The sequence below is a fragment of the Echinops telfairi genome, unplaced genomic scaffold (genome assembly GCF_000313985.2).
Source record: "Echinops telfairi isolate 266 unplaced genomic scaffold, ASM31398v2 ScPeMD7_7;HRSCAF=31, whole genome shotgun sequence".
Classification (NCBI taxonomy): Eukaryota; Metazoa; Chordata; class Mammalia; order Afrosoricida; family Tenrecidae; genus Echinops; species Echinops telfairi.
The window spans coordinates 10,287,047-10,309,979 of record NW_022103904.1 but is presented as its reverse complement, the minus strand read 5'-3'; the positions used below and the strand labels follow the sequence as shown (position 1 = coordinate 10,309,979).

The 22,933-nt window shown below is 47.0% G+C and overlaps 1 protein-coding gene across 2 annotated transcripts in view; it reads right to left on the bottom strand.

Annotated features, from left to right (window-relative positions):
- Positions 1 to 20,331, bottom strand: part of BLVRA (biliverdin reductase A) — a 28,970-nt gene extending 8,639 nt beyond the window's left edge. Inside the window, exons 1-5 of one of the 2 annotated variants that reach the window (XM_045286396.1) lie at positions 20,205 to 20,331; positions 17,471 to 17,503; positions 6,451 to 6,572; positions 4,261 to 4,380; positions 1,073 to 1,170 (exon numbers count right to left, since the gene is read on the bottom strand). In XM_045286396.1, coding sequence (XP_045142331.1) covers positions 1,073 to 1,170; positions 4,261 to 4,380; positions 6,451 to 6,572; positions 17,471 to 17,482 — 352 coding nt within the window. In that variant the 5' untranslated portion in view covers positions 17,483 to 17,503; positions 20,205 to 20,331. Of the gene's footprint in view, positions 1 to 1,072; positions 1,171 to 4,260; positions 4,381 to 6,450; positions 6,573 to 17,470; positions 17,504 to 20,179 lie in introns of both variants that reach the window. The other variant, XM_045286395.1, reaches the window with a different exon arrangement.
- Positions 20,332 to 22,933: the final 2,602 nt, after the last annotated feature.

The window sequence follows — 22,933 nt, the reverse complement described above, 5'->3', positions numbered from 1 at the left end:
GGCACCATCTTTATAGTAGAACATTGTGTCTTTCTCCCAAAGAGTGGCCAGTGGTTTAGAACTGCTGACCTTGAAGTTAGCAAATGTCTCTCTGTGATTCTGCAGCCATAATTTTGACTTGCCCTTGCACAAAGATGAGGACTTTAAAGTTCCCCAAACTTCTGCATCTATTCATCGATGTTTTCACTCAACAACCATCTACTGGAGAACGGCTTGCATTTCTGGCACTGCTCGGTCACTGGCATTACAGATGAGAAAAGTGGACCTGTCCACAACCCAATGGTCAAGAGAAGGGCGAGTGACTGCAGTGTGATCAGTCTGTGCTGTTGATGAGCACAAGGTACTTTCTTTGGTGTTTTCATTAGGATTGTTCACATACATTGTTCCTATAGTTAAGATTTTCAATAGCCAACGCTGAAAGAGAGTTTATGATGTAAGCTTCATTTGATTAGCTTCTTCAATCCCCATCCTTTCTGATTCATCCCGGTTGCCTTCACAGAGGGGCTGGCCAGATATTACACACCATGAAGGCCTCAGGAGGGCAGTGTGGCTTAGTGGAAAAGGTTTGCACTTCAGAGCTCAACAGGGAAACATCTCCCACCAAGGATTTCTAGGTTTATACAAATCACGTACATGATGTACTTAGCAGGGTTCCTAATTCCTGGAATGTAGCCAGTATTTAATACATGCTTGTTCCCCTTGAGAAACTACAGTGCATGGCTAAAAGATGTTACTTTGATTTGAGCATTTTTTACATCTGTAATACAAATATCACATCAACAGAACCAGAATACTATCAAGACACTAGCATACTGGAAGCTAATTCATATGTTGCATCAAAGTAACAGAACACAGACTTGCAAATCCCTACCCACTCTTTCACCTTGCCACCCCAGACACAGTCCCTTGGTACCTGGAGCACAGGGTGGAAGGGGATGTGGAGAGAAGTCCAGTGTAGTCAGGGCAACGTATCTGAAATGGGGGTTACGTTCTAAAGGGATACAGGATGGTACCAAAGCAACCCTGGAGACAGGAGAGTGTCTATGTTTCATGCAGACGGAACATACATCACCTTTCTCCTCAGCCAGCTCCCACAGTCCCTGCGCTGCCTCCCGAGACAGCGTCATGGGGTATTCCACAAGGACATGCTTGCCAGCATTTAGGAACTGCCTTTGGGAAAGAAAAAATACAGGACAAGGACACTTGAAATGAGCTTCACTAAAATGCCTTGCATGACTGAACAGATTGTTCCAAATACCCAGGAGTTTTACAGTCTGCCCCCCTCCCCCACTGTTTGTGTACAAATATTTCAGGAAGGAATCTTGGTGGCAAAGGTTATCAAGGAAATCGCTCCCATTATGTTTTCTTTGTTAAGGAAATGATATGGAACTATTTCTATGTGTTATTACATCTATGAAAATGACTTTCTAGTTATGTTTTTCCTTTTATTCAACTGTTTACCAGGCTTTCTACCCCCTACCCCACCCACCCAAAGAGCTATGGTCTCGGAAACCCAGTGGGGGCAGTTCTAACCGGCCTGTAGGGATGCAATGAGTTCGAACTGACTCAATGACCATGAGTGATGGGTGAGTGGCCAGTTCAGGAGCGCTGACGGTGCAGTGGCTGAGTGCTCAACTGCTAACTGAAAGGTTGGGGTTCAAGCCCACCCGCTGTTCTGCAGGAAAAAGATGTGGTGTGGCATTTATAGTTATGGAAACCCTATGGGGCAGTTCTATACTGTCCTGTAGGGGCATTATGAGTCAGAATGTATTAAGAGGTAAATTATGATACCAAATGGAGCTGTAATAAAGACTGGGGCAGCCAGCTTACCCTGGAGAAAGGCAAGAATATTTCACTAAGGATATCTGAACTGGGTTTTGAAGTATGCATAGAGGTTTTCTAGGTACAGCAGGTTGAAAGGTGTCTTATGGGGTTTTGCCCTTTTGGAAGAGAGTGTGAATTTCAGAATGGCAGGAGAGTGAGCTACAGGGAGTCGGAGCGTGAAGCTGTAAAAGTTGATGCAGTCCGACTAGTGAAGCATCTAGAATACTATGGTCAGGACTTTGGGTTTTATTCTACAGATAACAAATGCCAAATAACCAGAAAGAGTCAGGCTTCACTCTGACTCAGGGAACCCCGTGTGTGCCACAGTTAGAGCTGTACTCCACAGAGGTTTCTTTCTTTCTTCTTTATTGGAATAGATGACCAGCTTTACTGTATTTAAGAACTGCAAGGTGCATGATTTAAAAAATAATTTCCCATACTATAGAAATATACATCAAACTCTGTTGAGACATTTACTCCCTCCCCACACTACGATTTCAAATAAAGTGTAGAAGGGGTGTGCACTTCAATGACAGGCTCAGCTCCTGGCAAACGTTGATGTACTCAAAGAGTATCAACTTAACATTATTTTTTATTTTTTAAGTGAGTCATAAGGTTTCCAATGGCTGATATTTTGGAAGAAAATCACCAGGCTTTTCTTTTAACTGCCCGCCTCACCTAGAACTCCATTATATAGATAACATGGTTCAAATACTTACAATCATGAGAGTTAGGGGATCACCTTTCTTTTGAGGGGAAAAAAGTTCTGGTGCCAAGAAGGTTAAGGAACTTCAAGTAGAGCCAATAATGTCCATCCCCACTGGAGCTAGAGTAACACAGTGGGCCTCAACCTCCAAACCTCATTGGCATTGTGTTGATGGCAACTCGCAGTGACTCTACAGGATAGGGTAGGATTGCCTGTGTGGGTTTCCAAGACCGTAACTCTTTATGGGAGTAGAAAGCCTCCTCTTTTGCCTGCAGAGTGGCTGGTGGTTTGGAACTGTTCACCATGCGGTTAGCAGCTCAGGTTAAGAGTAGAATCAAAGAAAGGAAAGCAGCTATGCTAAAGGAAGGAGCTGGTACTGCTGGGTCAGCAGCTACATATGGCCTGGGGCTCCTCCTCCCACTTCTGGGGGGTGGGGAGTGGGGTGGGGAGACACTTCTTCCTTTTCCCCCTGATCACAGGCAATGCCATTTCCGCCTTTCCATTCTACCACCACTTCCTCATTAGCTCATCTGGTGGCTGAAAAAGCCTTCCCAGTAAGGGAGCTCTCAGAGAAATTTTACAAAGCTGCCACTGCAGAAGATATAATGTTGCAAGCAGATCCCTAGAAAGGAATGACATTTTCTTGCCAAGGCACAGAACATCTCAAGCCATGTGACCAGAAGGAAGCAAGCACTGTTCCAAGGTGTTTATCCAGAAATGAAACACTTCAATGCTTAGTGTCTGCAGTGCTTTCTGGGACACCGAACTGAAAAACCTTAAAGGGCCGTGGAGGTCTGCAGGGAGAATTCTCGCCCTCCACATAAGAAACCTGGATTCCATTTTCAACCCAAACAGCTCATGTGCAGCCACCCCCCTCTGTCAGTGAACACCTGGGTGTTTCTAGAATGCTGAACAGGTTTAGACAGCGCTCCCAGATTAAGAGAGGCTAGAAGACCTGGTAATCTACTTTTGAAAACCATCACAGGGAAATGATGGCTCACCAGGGCCCCATCCTGTTATGCACTGGGCAGCCATGAGTCAGCAAATAACACAAGAACAAATACCGTATATACGCTAGTATAAGCTGACCTGAATATCAGCCTCGGCACCTAATTTTACCACAAAGACTGCATAAAAAATGTGCTGAAAAACTCGACTTATACATGAGGATATACGGTAAAGTTTTAACATTTGGGCTATTTTTAATGGGAAGTAAGAGCATTTCTAAGGTTTTCTAGAAAGAATTTAAAGTAGACCCCATGATATGAGAGGGCTTCAAAAGTCAGGGAAAAATTCCTTTAGCTTAAAAAAAACTTTTAACTGTTTTATTGACACATAATTCACATATGACGCAATAGTTTAAACATATGGAAAAGAGTCGTGCAATCATCACTACAATCCAGTTTTGTACGCTTTCTTCTTTCTCGGACTTGTTATTAGCCCCCCTTTCCCCCAGCCCTCCCCCGACACTCTTAATCCACTTACTGTCTCCATAGATTTACCTATCCTGGGTTTCACAGAAAGAAAAACATACCAAACCCCCGATCCCCCAAAACCCCAACCCAATAGCATACCAAAATAAAACAGGGGAAAACCTCAGTTGAAAAGTCTGTATCTAAAATCTCTGAGACCCCGCTGACTGAGGTAGCTGTGTGCAGCTTCGGCTTGCACAGCGTCTCCAGGGGCCTGCTCAGCTAGGTGCAGTGAGGCCCGCAAGTACTGAGACAGACCTGATGTAGCCCTCGTGGCTGGCACTCTCACTGCAGACAAAGGCCACCTCAACCTCTTCACTGGAAAGGGCATCTTCCAGAGAAATCTGTGGGACTCCATTAATGCTTCCAAGCTCTCGTCTATTGGAGAATGAACAGAAACACGACACAAAAAAAGTAGGCAGAAGATGAGCTTACAATACATGACACCAGCCTTCTGCCTTTTGCCCAACAATGTCTTAATAAGCAACTTTTGGAAATAAAAACCATTATAAATCTCTGCCCCTTCCCCACCTTCAGGGTTATTTTCCACTGTGGTATAGGCAGAAGTCAGGAGACTAGGCACTACCACTAATAGGGTGTATGACCCGGTTAGTGAGTATGAGTTTCTTCAGGACCCCTGGTGATGTAGTGGTAACACGTTGGGCTGAAATCACAATGGCTGACAGTTCAAAACCACCAGCTACTTGGAAGAAAGACTGGGCTTTCTACTCCTGTAAACAGCTATAGTCTCAGAAACCCACAGGGGGTCACTATGGGTCCAACATTGACCGGATGGTAGTCAGTTTGATTTTGCTTTCAGTTTCGTCATCTATAAAATAAAAAGGACAGATCTCTGTCTTATGGGAAATGCTCTCTACCATTGCTTCTAGCTTTAGACACTTGTCCAGACAGTAACTCAAACCCCAGAAGCCCTGGTGGCCTAGTGGATTAAAGCACTGGGCTCTTATTTGAATCTATCAGCCAGCTTACTCCTCAGGAGAAAGATGAGGCTTAGTATTCCCATAAAGAGCCACAGCTTCTGTAAGTGAATGGATACATCAGACAGTGTATGACACGGCTACATAATAAGGGTTCCTGGGGGGAAGGGTGCGGAGGGAGGGGAGAAAGGAGAGGTGATGTCAAAGAGTTCAAGAAGAAAGAACATGTTTTGAAACTGATGGTGGCACCAATTGCACAATTATGCTTCATCCTATTGAATTATGGATTGTTATAATATCTGTAAGAGCTCCCAATAAAATGATTTAAAAAGGGGGGGGGTTCCCCACCTCAGAAAACCCACAGGGGTAGTTCTACTCTGTTCTATAGGGTCCCCATGAACTGGAACAGACCCACGGGCAGTGAGAGCTGTTTGCTTTTCATGCAAGTCCAGTACAGCTACACTGTGGGTCTGTAAACCACGGTGCTGCTTCCAGAGCCTCCCTGCAGCTTGAACAACATTTTCACAGGGGAGGAGCCCTGGCAATGTCGTCGGTATGAGCTGGGCTGCAATCTGCCGGGCTGGAAGTTCGAAATCACCAGCTCCTCAGGAGAAAGACTGGGCTTTCTACTCCTGTGCACCGTGACAGTCCTGGAAACACACTCCCAGGGGGTTTCCTATGAGTCGGCACTGACCCGATGGTAGCGAGTTTGGTTTTGATTTGGCTCTGCTATGAGGTGGCATCGACTGGATGGCAATGAGGTGGTTTTTTTCCTTTTTGTTTTGGTGATTTGGTTTGGCTCTGCTACCTAAATCGAGGCCAAACTGGCCTTTGCCTCAGGGCCACGTTCAGCAGTGTCTGAGTGTGTGTGCATGCACACCCTCACGCCAAATTTGACAAGTAGCCAACCTGTTGTTGTTGTGTAGGTATGCTACAGAGGCTGTGTGTGTGTGTGTGTGTGCATGTGTGTAGGAGTAGAAAGTAGGACAAGGAAGAGGAAACAACAATGAAAAGCTTGCTTTGGACTGAGTCATAGATGATTCCTTGGGGGGGAAAAGTAGAGCGTAAAAATGTCAAGGTAAAGGAAAGCTTTTAACCCTTCCACCTGCGGGGCCGGGGCAAGCTACTTCGCCTCTCTATGGCTGTGTCCGCATCTGTAACTTGGGTAGCTTCTGTACATCTGCCAAATATGGGTGGTGCTAGAGTGATATCCCTGCAGAGGGCTGTTGCTATGACAACTGATGCGGCATGCAGTAACAAGCCTCATTCAGGCCAATCCTTCCTATGCCCACTGTGTGGGACCTGCCCCCATCCTCCCCACCTCTGCCTTCACAGACTAGCAGGGCTGTGCACACCCCGGCCTCTGGCCTGGCCCTCGACAGTCCCAGACCCACCCAGTCCTATTCTCTGGAACGAGGCTGGACCTGCCTACCCTCATCTGGCCCTTGAGGGATCCCCGTGTCCTACTGGGCTTCCCATGAATTATGAGGCAGAAAGCAGTTTGAGGCACCTGGACACGAAGCCAATCAGGTTCAGGAACGCCGAGGAAGCATGTGAGTCCCGCAAGTCCCTCATCCGCACTGAACCGGCTCTGCCGACGCCAACCACCACCACACCAAACTTTCTCTCGGGCTGAAACAGAGGGGGGCAAGGAGGGATCTGAATGAGCCAAGCATCTAGCAGAGAATGGCAGAACCCAGATGGATCTAAGAGCAGCTGGGAGTTGGGCTGGTATGGAAAGGTGCCAGGGTAGAATCACCACCAAGCTGGCTTTCTCCCTGGGCCACAGGGTGCTCCCCCAGGTGAGGGCTCAGAGAAGAGTCAGCTGCACCCCAAAGGGAGCTGTTCTTTCTAAGCCATGCCACTCGGGGCCACTGAGTCCCTCCTCCAGCGGATGGGGGAACCAACATGACTAGGAGTCCTTCAGGGTCTACAAGCACCCAAATGCCCAAACCGTGAGCTGTTTACTCAGGATTCCCATAGTCTAACCCCTCTCTGGGGCTGTTTCCCTCGGTGGTAGTCCCTGGGGGTTGCTACAGGAAGTTCAAGCACTGGGCTGCTACTGGAAGCTTGGTCTGAGCCTGCCCAGGGACATTATTGAAGAAAGGTGGGAGATCTGATGCAGTGGGTCTAGGGACTGAAAACCACAAATCATTCCCTGGGAGCAAGATGAGACTTTCTAGTCTCACAAAGATTTACAGTCTAGAATAGGCACTCCCATGTTCATGGCAGCACTGTTCATCAGAGCAAGAAGTTAGAAACTACCCCAAAGCCCATCAGTGGAAGAACGGATAGAGAGACGTTGGCACATCCACACAGTGGAATACTGTGCCTCACTGAAAAACAAGGATGGAACCGCAAAGCATCTCACGACGTGGATGGACTTGGAGAACATTATGCTGAGCGGTGTTAGTCCATCACAACAGACAAATAGCACATGAGACCACTACACTAAGGATTAATGCCAGGGTCATTATGGATCAGAGTCCACTCAATGACACCTAACAACAACAACAACAACAACACGATGAAATCTGATATAATGTAGTCACTTCCATGTTGAGATCTGCTGTGAGCAGCCAATGAGTCAAGAGGCTATTTCTGCTGGAGTGCGGGTGGCTGCTCCCGATATGCAGACATTCTAGAGAAGCTTGCTTTTTGCTGGTGATATGGATCCATATGGCTCATCATCTGCCCTCCTGCAGGGAAGTGGAATTACATGGCATGGCTTTTCTACCCAGTCTTTGGGACTCTCTAGGAAAAGGACTGGGTACGAGCATGTAAATAGGGCTTAAAGGGCTTTAATGAGGGATGGTCAGTAGTGCTATCCTGCTAGGTATAAAACAGCATTCTCAGAAGCAGAAACAGAGACTCTCAAAACCATCAAGAAAAAAAGGCATGAGAACCGAGTAGAGTAGCGAACAAGTAATGCTGAGTGTCTTCCAGCAGGAGGCAGGTTTGCACAGTAGGGTGCTCTTTGGGTATTTATCAATGCTAAAGGAGCTTTGTAACTCTCGCCTGAGCAGGGAAGATGGCAAGGGGCCACATGGCTGAGAATTAGGACCAGAGAGAAACACACCTGCCTACATAGCTGAGATAAAACACTTAACACAAAAGAATTTTATCCTTAATGCTTCAGATCCTGATATGTTGAAACCTGTTACAACATATGAGTATTATCTGTGAGTTATTTGTGGGCACTGCAATAGATTCTTGGACCTAGTAGGGCAGGAGTGCTTTGGAGGGATGGTCGGTCAGTGTAGGATAAAAGTTGGAGAGTGGAGGTATTTGTGAACTCTGTCTCATGAGAATAATCCTTGGGCAGAAGTTGAGTTGGAGTCTCCATCTCCCTCAAGCAGAGGAAGTCGGATGTGTGGCGCCCATGCCATTTCATCACCTCCAGTTCTTTGGTTTGCCCCATGACCTGTTGTCTTGCCTGCTCACCCTGGGAGTGACCAGTCACCTGCCATCTTACATGCCGACTTGTATGCATTCATTTCTGAAGTCAGAAGTAGGCCGTGTGACCTCCTGTCTTCATTTCATCAGCCCCTGCAGCTGTGTGAGTCCGGAGAAGCCTGGCACCTGATGCATGGACTTGGAACTTGCTCACCTCTACAACTGGGTGAGCCATTTCCTTGAGCGAAATCTCTGTCTATATACATACTTTCAAGCATCACTGGTTTTGCTCTTCGAGAGAATGCAGCTTGAGACAATACCTACAACTCTGGCTTGGGTAGTGTGGAAGAGTCAGTTATGAATCCCTTTAGGGTTTGGCTTAGAAATAGTTTAAATCAAGTCCTAAAGGTATTGTTCCCTTGAAAAGTCAGCATGCATTGACAAGATGAGAGTTAAAATCTCTGATATCATAGCAATTGAGCTCCTTTGGGAACATACTGACATATTCTTGAAGAAAATCACATCCTGGACCCCTATGTAAGCGTCGTGGCCTCTTGTGGCATGGCCAAAGAAAACTGCAAATTAAATGGTTCTGTTACGCAGTTGTTAACTGTGACAGAGGAGAAGTGAGTTCTGTGGGCTTCTCAATGAGAGTGTTTTAGGCAATGGATCACCATAGCAACAGGATATGTTAACTCTTTATACTCTGCAGAAGACTCCTAACCTGCTTTGTAGGTACGGGCAAACCTTGGGGTGGACACCCACAAGAATTGGGGGAAAAGAGGAAGAAAGATGACCAGGAAGAGACAGCCTGCAACTTGTGGGGAGGCTGGTAAGACCGGCCCAGGAGCAGGGTGGTGAATGGACTTGGAGAAACCTGGGTGTGTAAAACCCTATCTCCAGAGGGCAGAGAGCAGACACACTTGGGGACAGCCAGTCACAGAGTACGATACCCTTCTCATCCCTTTGGACTCAGAAGAACTGGTGTTGGAACTCACTCCAGCCCTAAAACGGAGCTTACAGAGAGCTAGGACGAAGAGAACAGGCTTCCCAATTTAGAAAAAACAAAACACAAAGATGCCTCTTTTTTAGATGAAGAGGTGGCAGGATGCGCATAATCACGGCAGAAGAGCTTAGGGGTACGGAGTCTGCAGGAGATACTGTCTTAGCACTCTGAGAGGTGAAAGGGAAGCAGAGCAGACCAGAAACCAGTGCTCTCATTCAGCTGTTCTGGAGGACTTGCATGACAGAAATTGGTGAGGCTGTGTGAAACTTGGAAAGTTTACATATTGCTGGAGGGAAAACAAATTGGTATGGTTTTTCTTGAGGAATATTTGGACATGATCACAATTTAACTGCAAATAAATAAATAAATAACCAAGTAAACTAACTAACTAACTGCAAATAGTCGCCTTCATTGCAGTAGACCCATTTTGAAAAATGTATCTCCTCCATAGCTATACAAAGGAAATGATCTAAATGTACTGCTGCCTTGGAAATGCTCTGTGAGTGGAGACTGGTTATGAAAGCGTGGCACATGCAGGGAGTGGAATATTATGCAGCTATAAAAAGAAGCCAAAAGATAAGCCCACAGAGGAATGAATGTGTTTGCACTGTGGAGAGTAGTGCCTCTACCATGGGCTGCTAGAAGAATGAACCAATCAGTCTAAAACCAAGCCGAACACACAATCGGAATGTTACGCCTCTACTGTGGATTTCATCAGCTGAGACCAATTGCTAAAAGGAGCAATGGGCTTGGCAGAGAATCAAAGGAAATCATGGAAACTCTCAAAGACAGAGATCGACACAATCGCTGCAGCAATGAGCTCACACATAACCACAGGCCCGTGTACAACAAGGCAAAGCTTCATCTCCTTATGCATCAGCTTGTCCTGTGGCAGCTGACTCCAGACTCAATGTCTCCTGTGAAGTTCTGGAAAAGGCTCAGAGGCTCCAGGTATCCTTGCAGTAACCGAGCTGAGATGCCCAGCTGGCTGGGATTGCTCCGGCATTGAACAAAAGTCTTCTGAAATGAAAGGGCTGATTGTGGCTGTCAAGAGCCTTCTCACCCCTACCCCTGCCCTCAGCCTCTGAGTCATGCCATAGGGCATCTTCCTTCACAATCCCTCGCATGTGATTTCCTTCCTCTGCATTTTTATGGATCCTCCAGCCTCTGGGTTGCATTACAAGGCTACTAGACACTCACTGAATCACTCTTCTGTAAATTCAGCCTACATGAGAATGTATTACGTATCAGGCATCCCGAAGATGCTGTGGGGATGCTAAGATAAGTAAGGCATGCAGGTATATAGATTTGAAGTCAAAGAGTGGAACGTAACAAAGAAAGAAAGGGTGACAAGTAGAGGGTGGGCTTCAAGGGGGTGCTGAGAAAAATGTGCATGCAGCAGAAATGACCTTGGGACGAAATGGACAGGATTCGTTAAATACAGACAAACGAAATGCCCGTGAAGTCAGAAAGAACCGAGCTCCCTCTGCCTCCTAACATGCCGCGACATCAAGCCAGTTACCTAACACTCATTTTCCTCATCTATAAAATAAATATAGGCTGTAATCATAGTACTTTTCTCATAGACACTTTGTTATGTCATAGGCCTCTGGGCAGGAGGTTAGCTATATGTAATATATTAAAAACACAATGCCGAGTTAAAAAAATAGGAAAGATACAGTAATAGCACAGGACAATTCAGGAAATTAAAATTATATGTCCACAGTGGGGACCAGGGGATGGGGGAGACAGGGGATGACCAAAGAGCCAGCAACTCCTAAAAACAAACTCACTGCCATCGAGTTGAGGCCGACTCCTCACGGCCCTGTAAGGCAGGGCAGACTTGCTCTGGTGAGTTTCAGACTATAACTGTTAATGGGAGTAGAAGCCCTGTCTTTCTCCCGCAGAACCACTGGTGGCTTTGACCTTGCAGTAAGCAGCCCAATGAGCGACCACGATGCCACCAGGGCTCCTTAAGAAACAGGAAGAGGGCAGTTTGAGGTGTGAGGTGCTCTATCATGATGGGGAGGTGGTAGCTCCATGTATCTATCAGCATGTTTTAACTCATAGAACTGTACATCCTCCCTGCCCCCCACTAAATCCACCTGACAGTATGCACATTTTAAACTATTTATGTAAGATATGAACACTAAGATACATTTAATACATTAACGTATTAGGCTACATTTTGGAAAGTAAGGATAAAGGTAGAGATTTTAAACACAGTCACATACACACATACATGAGAGGCCTTATGTAGACCTATAGAAACAGTGTGTCATGAATTGAGGCTGAGGAGTATGAAGACCTATGCTCTCTACTCCTAAGATTTTCCCTCCAAAAGAAGGAAAAGAGTGAAAGAATGACCTTGAGGAAGGTAAGACTGACGAAGAAGTTAAAAAAAAAAAAAACTAGATAAGGAAGTCAAGGAAGTGATAAGGGGCAGAAAGTAATGTAGTGTGTTAGTTACATAATTTTGTGTCAACTTGATAAATAAAGTGTATGAAATGAAGAAAATACAATGAAGACAATTCCTCTCTAAGACTTTAAAGGAGCCTGTGGGCAGTCTGAAATGCTTGCTAGGTGACCACCTGGATCCACATGTTGAGTGAAGTGGGAGAAAAGCAGAGATGGGTTGAATACGGCCACTGACACCGTGGACCTGGTTTATAGGGACTAGAGGAGCGATGAGACCAAATTTAGAGTTGTGACGAACCTGAACCTATGGCATGACCTAGCCCAAGGGGGCTCGGGTTGTTGAGAATTTGTGACAGGGCCCACAGTTGAACGGCGAGGTAGCCAATGGACACGCTGGTGAGGATAAGTGAGGCAGCCCACATTGAGTTGACAAGAACCCGTCCACATAAAGAGAAGATTCTTGAACTTGTGAATTGGTGCACATTGTTGCTGACTTTATGGACAGCCCGTCCTCATTTGACTGTGCTTATGGATGCAGACTCACAAGGTTCCAACTGGAATGAAGTGTCTCCACATCAAAAAGCATGCTTGACTCTTCAGAGCACTGGGTTTATATAAGTGGCCAGTATAGAAATTGGATACCCAAAATGGGGGGTGGGGGGGAAATAAAGGCAATGAAGTGGCTGGCTTACAAACTTTCATGGGTGGGGGGCTATGTTTAGAGAATTATAGGATTATGTATAGGTGTTCACATGACTGCAATTGCTAAGTATAGAATACTTTTGTTCATTTATAGAATATTATGTTTAAATGAGGCTGGCACATTTTGTATGCATTTTAATTTTATCCAGTTAGGCACAAATATGATTTAAATATTGTCTTTGTTTTAAAAATTATATAAGGTTAAATAGTTGTGTAAAAGTGTCAAGTTGACAAGGGGTGGCTTCTGGTAGTTACATACCATATATATTCGTGTATAAGCTGAGTTTTACAGCACATTTTTAATTCAGTTTTGGTGGTAAAATTAGGTGCCTTGGCTGATATTCGTGCCAGCTTATATTCGAGTATATATGATAATTTTGTAAACTTGATAAATGAAGTGTAGGGGTGGAATTTAGCCTGTCAATCAAGTCAGAACCTGGTGATGCCTCCTCATAGGTGTGGCCTTCTCATAAGGAGGGTCCTGAGAACATCTCTCTCTCTTGCTGCCTTCACCACATGGAGACCTGCACAAGCCCCGGAGAAGCGTCCACCGCCATTGGCTCTACAAGCCTTTGCACCCATCGGCAGGTGATGTTCCTGCATTCTGCATTATTGCATGTGGCTTTGTGAGTCTAAAGAGGGACTTTTGGACTAGTATCGGACTTATGGACTTGAGTTGGACTGGGCTGGGATGTTTTCGGATATACAATTATTTCTTGATATAAAGCTCGATCCTATACATATATGAATGTCACTAGATTTGTTTCTCTAGTCAACCCAGCCTGATCCAGGTAATATTGTGGAGTATTTCACTCAACAATAAACTCCATAAAAACAAGTAACCATTGCTATACCTTTTGCCACTGCACCCTTTGCTCACTTACTGAGGGTTAGGTACTCAAGGTCAGGTTCATTATGTGAATGAATTGAATTCGACCTTGCAAGTCTGGCTAGACCAGAGGATGTACACTGGTACAGATAGAAACTGAAAATACAGGGAATCCAGGGCAGATGAGCCCTACAGGACCAGTGGTTGAGTGGCGAAACAGGGAGGGTAAAGGGAGAATGGGTAGGAAAGAGGGAACCGATTACAAGGAACTGTGTGTGACCTCCTCCCTGGGGGACAGACAACCAAAAAGTGGGTGAAGGGAGACGTTGGATAGGGCAAGATATGACAAAATACCAATTTATAAACTATCAAGGGCTCATGAGGGAGGGGGGAGTGGGAAGGGAGGGGAAAAATGAGGACCTAATGTCGGGGGTTTAAGTGGAGAGAAAATGTTTTGAGAAACGATGTACAAATGCACTTTACACAATTGATGTGTGTATGGATTGCGATAACAGTTGTATGAGCCCCTAATAAAATGTTAAAAAAAAAGAAAACAATAAACAAAACAAACAAACAAAAAAAGAAAATGGAGGATAACCCCAGTAGATCACAAAATGGAAGATGACTATATTATTACATAACTGCCAAACCACTGATAACCACAGTCCAACCAAGTTGACACACACCGTAACCATCACAGTCAGCTTTACTCTCACCTCATACCTCGGCACTCATTACTGCCAGATGTACCTTGTTAATGCAAAAAACAGTGGGACAGCAGATTTCTTACTACTGTTGCAAATGCAAAAGGTTGGTAGCAAGGAGAGGGTATATATCCATAAAGCTAAGTCTAGGATCTGGCATAGTATGAGTGTCACATTACCAGGGGGTGGCAGGTTACCAAGCGTGAGCCTGCCTTGGGTAAGAGTGAGCCGAGGAGACTGTGGAACCGTGACGTGGGTGAGTGAACCTGGAGATGAGGAGGAAAAGTTGGCTGCACAGGTCCATTTGGGGCACTCTTCGACATTCCACTGAGAGCAAGCGCAGTGAGAAGCAATGCGTACTCCAGGAGAGTGTGCCCTGGGGAGGGCAAGCCTGGAGCGAGCAGAGCCAGCAAAGCCCAGTGGACAGCGTCTGAGAAGGGACCAGAGAGACAGGCAGAACATCGAGCCGTCAGAAGGGGCATTTTTAGGAAGAGAGAAGTCAGAGTGACAAACATTTCAAGGAAAACATTTATACCAACTCTGGCAATACTGAGATCACTGGTGAAGTCTGCCTGAGACATTTTCTTCCCAGAAAGAACAAAAGTCGGACCCCAGTGTGATTAGGCATTCAATGTAAGTGTGAAGGTAATTATACTGAACGACATGTGTTGAAGGGAGAAGAGAAATCAGACAGAAAGGGAATCTGGATCTAGGAATGTTTTACAAATGTTTACATGCTGAGAGGGCAACGCCAACAGTGAAGAGAGGACAGAGTGACATTCTAGGACAGAAGGGTGGATTGATGGACTAGGTTCTATAAGCCTAATATTAACACAAACTTTTTCTTGTTTCTTTAGAACGTAAACTACCAGGAGATTTAGAGTGAACCAGAAGCCTTCAGATTAGGGAGATCAGAGGCAAAGGGAAGTGGTGAAGTTCGTTCCAGGCAGCGGAGTGCTGGCAAGGATAAGACAGTGCGGAGACTTGACTGTGGACCATTTTGTAGCTTTTGAGTTTTGGGGCCACATACATATATTGATGTGATGAAACTAGAATTTGAAAGACATATAAAGTTCCTTGGTGACCCTGATGAAGTGAATTTTAGTATAAAGACAGGAAAAGAAGCCAGACAGCAAGAGGATCAAGATGCCTGCTGTCGTCCGGCCTACTCTGACTCCGGGGAACCCCGTCTACAACAGAACAGAAGGCTTCTTGGTCCCGCACGTCTTCTGAGCCTCCTTTCTCAGCCTGTGCCTTCTGTGTATTCGGAATGCCCTCCGGCCTGGGGCTCACCTTCCAGCACTGAGTCAGATAATACGCTGTAGTGACCCACACAGTTTCCACTGGCTAATTTTTGGAAGAAGACCTTAGTTTGGACGTTCCGCTGAACCCTGTGCCCCTAGGGTGAATCTGCAGAAATACTGGTAGCAGAGCTTCCAGCATCACAGAAACACAGCAGCCCCCACAGTACTATCCCCGACAGGAGGAAAAGGAAAAGTGAAATGCAGCATATTTCAAAAGGTAATGTGGATTGCCAGAAGATCAATAGAACTTGGAAGAAGTACAGCCAGAATGCTCCTTTGACATCAGGATGGTGAGACTGGTTTCCCATACTTCGGACATGTCATCAGGAGCAACTCGTTCTCGGAAAAGGACATCATGCTTGGTAAGGTAGAGGGGCAGTGAAAAATGATGAGCTGAAAAAAAATTCAACTTACAGCGTCAAATGGACACAATGGCTGCAACAATGGGCTCACACACAACAACTGTGACGGTGACACAGACTGGGCAGTGCTTTCTTTTGCACCGAGGGCTGCTCTGAGTTGGAACTGACTCCAAGCCACGAACAGTAACAAACCTTTCACGGAAGAAGGAAGATGATCGGCCAATGGGAGCTTGACAAAATATAATGTCAAAAGGAATGCTGTTTTGTTCTGAAGAAGGTAAAACCTAATGCATTTAAAACTAGGGACGAGAACTCGCTAGTGGAAATGAGAATGTTAGTAATGCAGCTAGTCAATGAGATCACTGCGGGGAGTAGCCCTGGCTGCAATGTCTAAGGGCAGCAGTTTGAAACCACCAGCCAGCTCCATGGGAGACAGACGGCCCTTTCTCTTCCCGTAAAGAGGCACAGTCTTGGAAACTCACAGGGGCAGTTCTACCCTGCCCATCAGGGTCGCTGTAAGTTGGCATGGACTCAATGGCTGTGACTAAGGAGGCAGAGCAAGTTGTGAGCAGGCACACAGGGATACAGCTTCCACTTTCCCAACACCCAGTGCCCCTGCCCCTTCTATGCCCAGCCCAGCTCCCCAAGAGAAGCTGCTTCTGGGGTGTCCTGAGTAGTCAGTAAGCAAAGTCTCTGCTCCTTTGCCACGGTCGTCAGCATGTGGTGGGGCTTTAAGAGAGGAAGTCCCCCAGTCTTCTGCTGACTGTGAATGAGGCAGTATGAGGCCATGTGCTGCTGCTGGTCCCCTGAAAGTCACAGGGAATGCAGCCAACCTGCAGACGGAGAGCAGAGAAGAAAACTTCTGGGTCCTGATGTGCTTACTGAGCTGCTCGGTCCTCCTTGAAGCCTGGAGCCCATCACCTGCCTGGACTTCCAGGATAACAGCCTGCCTGAGTGGGTGTTCTCATGCTTGCAGCCCATAGAGCTCGCACTGGGAACTGCCTCTTCCACACAGACCAGAAGAACCAGACAAGTGGGAGGCAGGAACTGAGGGAGGCGGTATCTGTTGCTTCTATTTTTTTTTCCCTTAAAGCGAAAGGTGAACCAGATGCTGAGTGAGGAAGAAGATGAGAGGTATGTGGAGCACAGTGAGATGACGACTGAAAATCCTTATCAAAGGGAACATGAAAGTGGGTTTGGTGGGACCCTGGCAGGCAGAGCCGAAAGACCAGGTGAGGGTTGCAGACCTCTGCCAGCTGCGGCCAGCAGAAAACTGTGCCTTTCGGCTGAGTTTGGCACTGGGAATTTGCCCACAGGATGGGGAGAAGAGGAGTTTGAATTATCAGCCCTAAGGCATTGAAGCACAGGGACTGGGCTGAGCTTAAGAGTGAAAAGAGGATGGTGTTGGTGGGTCAGGAAAATCCAAAGGGCCCAAGAGGCTCAATTTAGAAGACTGAAGAATTGTCATGGAAGTGAGAGAAGCTACAGAGTCAAACCCTCATACCAGAGCCAAGTGTCCCCAGAATAAGACAAGGCAGGGCTCGCGGCCCAGCACCCTCACCCCATCCGTGAGTGCTGTTTCAGGATTAGCTCCAGAGGGTAAAATCTAATCTCACTGAAGCGTGAAGCTCACAGATAGGAACTCGCAGGGGCCTCATACTTCCCTATCACCCAGACCATGTGGCCAACAGCAGGCTCATGGCGAAATGTTTCTCGAGCTCTGTGGGAGGAAGGGCACTGCGTGCAGGGAGAACAAGGGGCCCTTCGAGGAAAGCATACCTTAAACAGATCTTGGTAAAGAAAACTCACCTCTGCGTTCATCTTGGCCTGTCCCTGCAGTGGCTGTGAAGACAAGAGAAGAGGTTCAGGACTCTGGTGGTGTGAGCCCAAACTCCAGGCAGATGTTCCCCCAGCCCCCACCCATCTACCACCTGGCGTTCTTTCCTAGAACTTCCTGCTCCACCTGCCTCATTGCCTTACGTCACAACCAACTAGGGCGCCTGGGCTAGTCCCAGCTCCCAGGGGCTGCTGGGGCTGACTTCCTGCAGTTTCTCTAGTGAAGGGGACCTCCAGGCATCCAGCTCCATCTCCTGTCTGGTGCAACAACTGTCAATGTCTGTGCCTTCAAAGAGCTATAGTCTCAGACACCCACAAGGGACATTCTACCCTGTCCTTCCTGTAAGGTTGCTATGAATTAGAATCAACCCGATGGCAGTGAGTTTGGTTTGGGTTTATCTTTTAATGGAACAAGCGAGGCAGTAAGAAATCATGGAACAAAAGGGCAGTGGCAGTTCCCTAGTGGAATTTTCACATTCCATATAGGAGATCTAGGAGCCCTGGTGGGGTAGTGGTTACATAGGCACAAGGCCACTAACCTCAAGATCAGCAGTTCGAAACCACAAGCCACTCTGTGGGAGAAAGATGAGGCTTTCTACTCCCGTAGAGTCACTGTCTCGGAGGGGCAGTTCTACCTTGCCTGATAGGGCTTTTCTGATGGCACTGAGATGTCAGAGACCTGGCCTTGAAACCTGGCCACTGCTTGTCAGACAGGAGAAGCTGTGTGTGGCTACAAGTTGCTAGACAGGTTTCCAGTGGAGCTTCCAACCCAAGATAGACTAGAAAGAAAGGGCTGGCGGTCTACCCGGGAAACCAAGCATCAAGAATTCGATGCATCACAACAGTCTGAAGCATAACCGATCCTGGGGACAGCCAGGACTGGAAAATAGCATTTGTGCTTTCTGCGGCTGAGCCCATGGCAGTTCACAACTCCTCTTCACCCTCCGCCCCCTTTACATGAGCTTTCAGAGGGTTTGCAGTTTATTATGTGAACAGTTTGCTGGACTCTGAGCATTCAGGAGAAGGAAACCATGAGAACAGGTGAGCGGGAGTGAAGGAATAAAAGAGGGGCAGGAGGAGCAGGGAAACACAAGAAGGCAGTGGGCCCTAACAGGGGCTCCCAGGTTAAGGTACTCCTGAGACTGCTGGTTGGAAATGCCGATCAGGGCTCCGGTCCCTGAGATTCTGATTCCGGAGGTCTGCAGTGGAGCCTAAGAACCCACATGGTCTACAGCAGCGGTTCTCAACCTGTGGGTTGCGACCCCTTTGGGGGTCGAATGACCCTTTCACAGGGGTCACCTGATTCATGACACAAGCAAAATGACAGTGATGAAGTAGCAACGAAAATAATGTTATGGTTGGTTGGGGGGGGCGGTCACCACCACATGAGGAACTGTATGAAAGGGTCGTGGCATTAGGAAGGTTGAGAACCACTGCTCTACAGGCATCTGGAGGTTCTGTGCATGTGGTCAGAAAACCGTATTCAAGAGGCGCAGATGGATGAGCCTGCGCCTGCCCAGTCATGTCTCAATGTGGTTGGAATGGGCTGGGCCAAGGGTCAGTTAGAGGCAACTACAGGGATTCATCTGGGCCAAGCCCAGCAAGTGACTGGTCTAAACTTACAGGGAAGTGGACAGTCCCTCACAGAAGGGTCACAAGTAAGGGATGAGTCAGCAAGGGTGCAGTACAGTACCAACAAAACATATAGCATTCCTCCAATTCTTTAATGCTTCCTCCTCCCACGGTCCTAACTCCAGTTCTATCTTAGACAGCTGGCTAACCAGGAAATGTACACTGGTACAGATAAGAGCTATAGACACACAGACTCTAGGGCAGATAAACCCCTCAGGAACAGTAATGGGAGTAGCGATACCAAGGTAGGGGAAGGTGGGGGGAAAGGGGAAACTGATGGTAATGATCGACTTATTATGCCACCCCCACCCCCCATGGGGGACAAACAACAGAAACATGGGTGAAGGGAGACAATGGTCAGTATAAGACAAGACAATAATTTATAATTTATCAAGGGTTCATGAGGTTGGGAGAGTGGGGGTGGGGGAGGAGGGGAAAAAAGGAGGAGCTGATACCAAGGGCTCAAATAGAAAGTAAATGTTTTGAAAATGATGACGGCAACATATGTACAAATGTGCTTGATGCCACAGATGTATGGGTTGTTATAAGAGATGTAAGAGCCCCCAATAAAATGATTTATAAATCAATCAGTAAACTCACAGGGAGGGAAGACCCCTCACAGTTGAGGACCACAGCTGTGGGAGCCCTGATCCCTGAACCTAACCCTACAACTGCCCTTCTTCTCTGTCAAAGCCTAGGAAGAGGGAAGCATCAAGGGAATAACTACAAGTAAAAGTAAAATTACCAGCTGCCACCAAGGCAACTCATGGTGACCCCACGTGCGTCGGGGCAGAAGGCCGTGCGCTTGGTATGTTGAGGTATAGTTTAGGGTTCGTATTATAGAGTGTTTTCCTTGGTAAGTATGTTTTCTGCTCCGCAGGGCTTCCAATGGCTTTCAGAAGTAGATCGCCAGGCCTTTCTTCCGAGGCCCTGGGTGGATTTGAACCACCAGCCTTTCAGTTAGCAGCCAAGAATTTAACCATTTGCACCGCCCCCAGAGAATCCAGTAAAATAACCAGAAAACCCCTTGTTGGGTCAATTCCAACTCACGGCAACCCAACGGGGTAGAGCAGACCTTCCCCGGAGGGCTTCTTTCGCTGGCTTTCTCTGCAGGAGCTGACTGCCAGGCCTGCTTGCCAGTGCAGCGCTGGTGGGTGAGCAGCGGAGGCTGAGGGAGGAAGCTGGCAGATCTTCCGCGCTGGGAAAGATGTTTTCAGTCGTTCCCCTCGTACCTCGCCCCACCACTCCTTCCTCCTTGTATGTGGGTCCCGTGACCCACTCTGGTGAGCACATGTGCTAGTTTCCCTTCTGTAATTTAGAGGCTGGTTCTTTTTGTGGTTTGTTTTTGGTCAGGTTTCCCGAAAACCTGAAAATGAGAACTTGCTAGAAGGGAGACCCTAAAAAGCAGAGGGTGACGGAGCCAGCAATCTTTATCTCCAGGTGACTCAGAGTCAGTAGGGACGGGATGCATGTTGGTGCAGACCGACCGGATCTTGGAAGGAAGATAAAGACCCACAGAGCTAACCTGGGGAAGAAGAGCCCGAACGCAGGCCAGGACAAGTGTTGGCAAAGGGTCCCTGGGAGCAGACCTGGCTTGGCTCCGCCTGCGATCTGGGAGCCCTTCATGGATAGGACCCCACCCTGCTCCGTGCATTAGCTATTTCATTTAAGCCTCCTTTGGAGAGCACACATGGGTGGGAGAGTCAGATAACAAAAAGCACAAATATGAGACGAATAATCAAACCATGCACCTACTGTGCTAAGTACTCTATAATATGGCCCCTCAACTACCAAGCACACTGCCTTCATAATGACCCTATAGGACCACTACAGAGAACTTTGAAGGCTGTGAGTTTATATGGAAGCAGACTGCTCTATCTTTCTCCCGGAGAACATCTAGTGAGTGTGAGTGGAGTGCTTGCTTAACCACAGTGCCATCCCAGGCTCCTAACCGACCAACCTTTGCAGAAAAATGAAAAGCAGTAGCCATCCCACATTAGATGACGTAGGTCAAGTTCAAGGACATGTAATAGCTCGGAGCTCAGGCCTAGTAGCCAAATTGTCATGGCACTGGCTGTAAGTTCTGGATTTTCCTGTTCCAGAGCAAACTCTGGATGGTACCAGACACCGTTTCCAGGCCTTACTCTGATCCAGGTGAGGTTTGTTTGCTCCTGTGAAGAACTAGCCAAGTGACTTAAGTTCCTCATCTGTAGGTTAAAGGGGTTGGACTGGATCTCTGAGGCCTCTTTCCGTTCTAAAACCCTTCCTAGTCCCCAGAAAAGGACATTTAAGGGGCTCTTAAAAGAGGGGAAATGATGCTCAGCCATATGCATGGCCTGAAAAATCCAAACCCACGAGGCTATCCAGACCATAACGCCCCTCCATAGGGTTTGTGATGCTGTAAATCTTTACAGACGCCGAAGGCCTCCTGTGACTCCAAGGAGTGGGGCTGCTGACCTTGACTCAACAGGACCACCAAGGCAAGAGTCCAAAGAACCGCTCTCACTGCCACTGAGTCAATGATGACTCACAGCAATTCCCAGGGGTTCCCTGAGACTAACTGTTTACGGAATAGAAAGGCCCAGTCTTTCTCCTGGTGGTTTTGAACTGCTAACCATGCAAATCACAGCCCAACTCATAACCATTGTACCACCAGGGCTCCTATAGGGCAAGATAACAGAGAGCAAACAAGTCTTCTCAAGATGCCCTGCTGACAGACCTGAGGTGTCTGACACAGGCATTGCAGGAAGAGGGGGGAGGGAATACACTTTCTGACATTATTGGAGGGGCTACACATGCAAGGGGTCTCAGCAAAAGGACGCTTAGCAATTATCTGTTAAAATTACAACCACATTCATTCCCTGACCTAGTGACCTGACTACTTCCTGGTTCTGTCCTCATCCCTGTCCTCCCAGCAAAGATGAGTCCTCGGGGATGGTGTCCCCAAGCCAAATTCATTACACTGCTGGGCCATTGCCCTTATTCTTTTTTTTTAAATAACTGCTTGCTTGTTTTTCTTAGAGAAAAAAAAATGCAGGGACATTTTTCAATAAAATATTACTTTTGGATTCAATGTTCTCCCATAGGACCTGGGGAAAAGAAAGCAAAGGAAAATAAAACGAATCTGTAGGCATGCTAAGTAAGAAGCCTTGGCGGTGCTGTGGGTTAAGGACCGAATTGGTGGTGCAAAACCCACCAGTTGCTTTGAGGGAAAATAATGCTGCTGTCTACACCCCAAAAGATTTACAGTCTCGGAAATCCTAAGGAGCAGTTCTGTCTTATAAGGTTATACTGAGTTGGAATTGACCTGATGGGAGTGGATTTAGTGTGTGTTTGTTTTTAGCCCTGAGAAAGAATCACTCCTAGAAATCCTGTCACAGAAGGGGTCTGACTACTTTGTTTATAAAAAGCTTCCACCTGAGTTAACCTAGCTGGTGCTCCTGGCACTTGGAGGCTCACTGGGCGCTTTCCCTGCTGTTTCCCTTTGAGCTTTCAACGCTCCTTATTAGAAGGTGATGTTGAGGGAGGAGTCACGCCCAGGCCGCAGGTGGTGTGACCCCACCTATGAACACCTGGCCATCCTGCAACTAACTCCTCCCCATACCTTGCTTTGCAAGGCCAGTTAGGGTCAAAGAGGCTGTGGGGTGAGAACTGTATTCTGTAGTTTACATTAGACCTACTCCTGTAACAATCTTAGTTGTACCTCTCAGAGGGATTTGTCAAACACTAAGAAGCTTTAGGTTTTCTGACTTTTGGGGTATTATTTGTATTATGGTTACAAAAGTGTTTCCAGAACACTTGCAG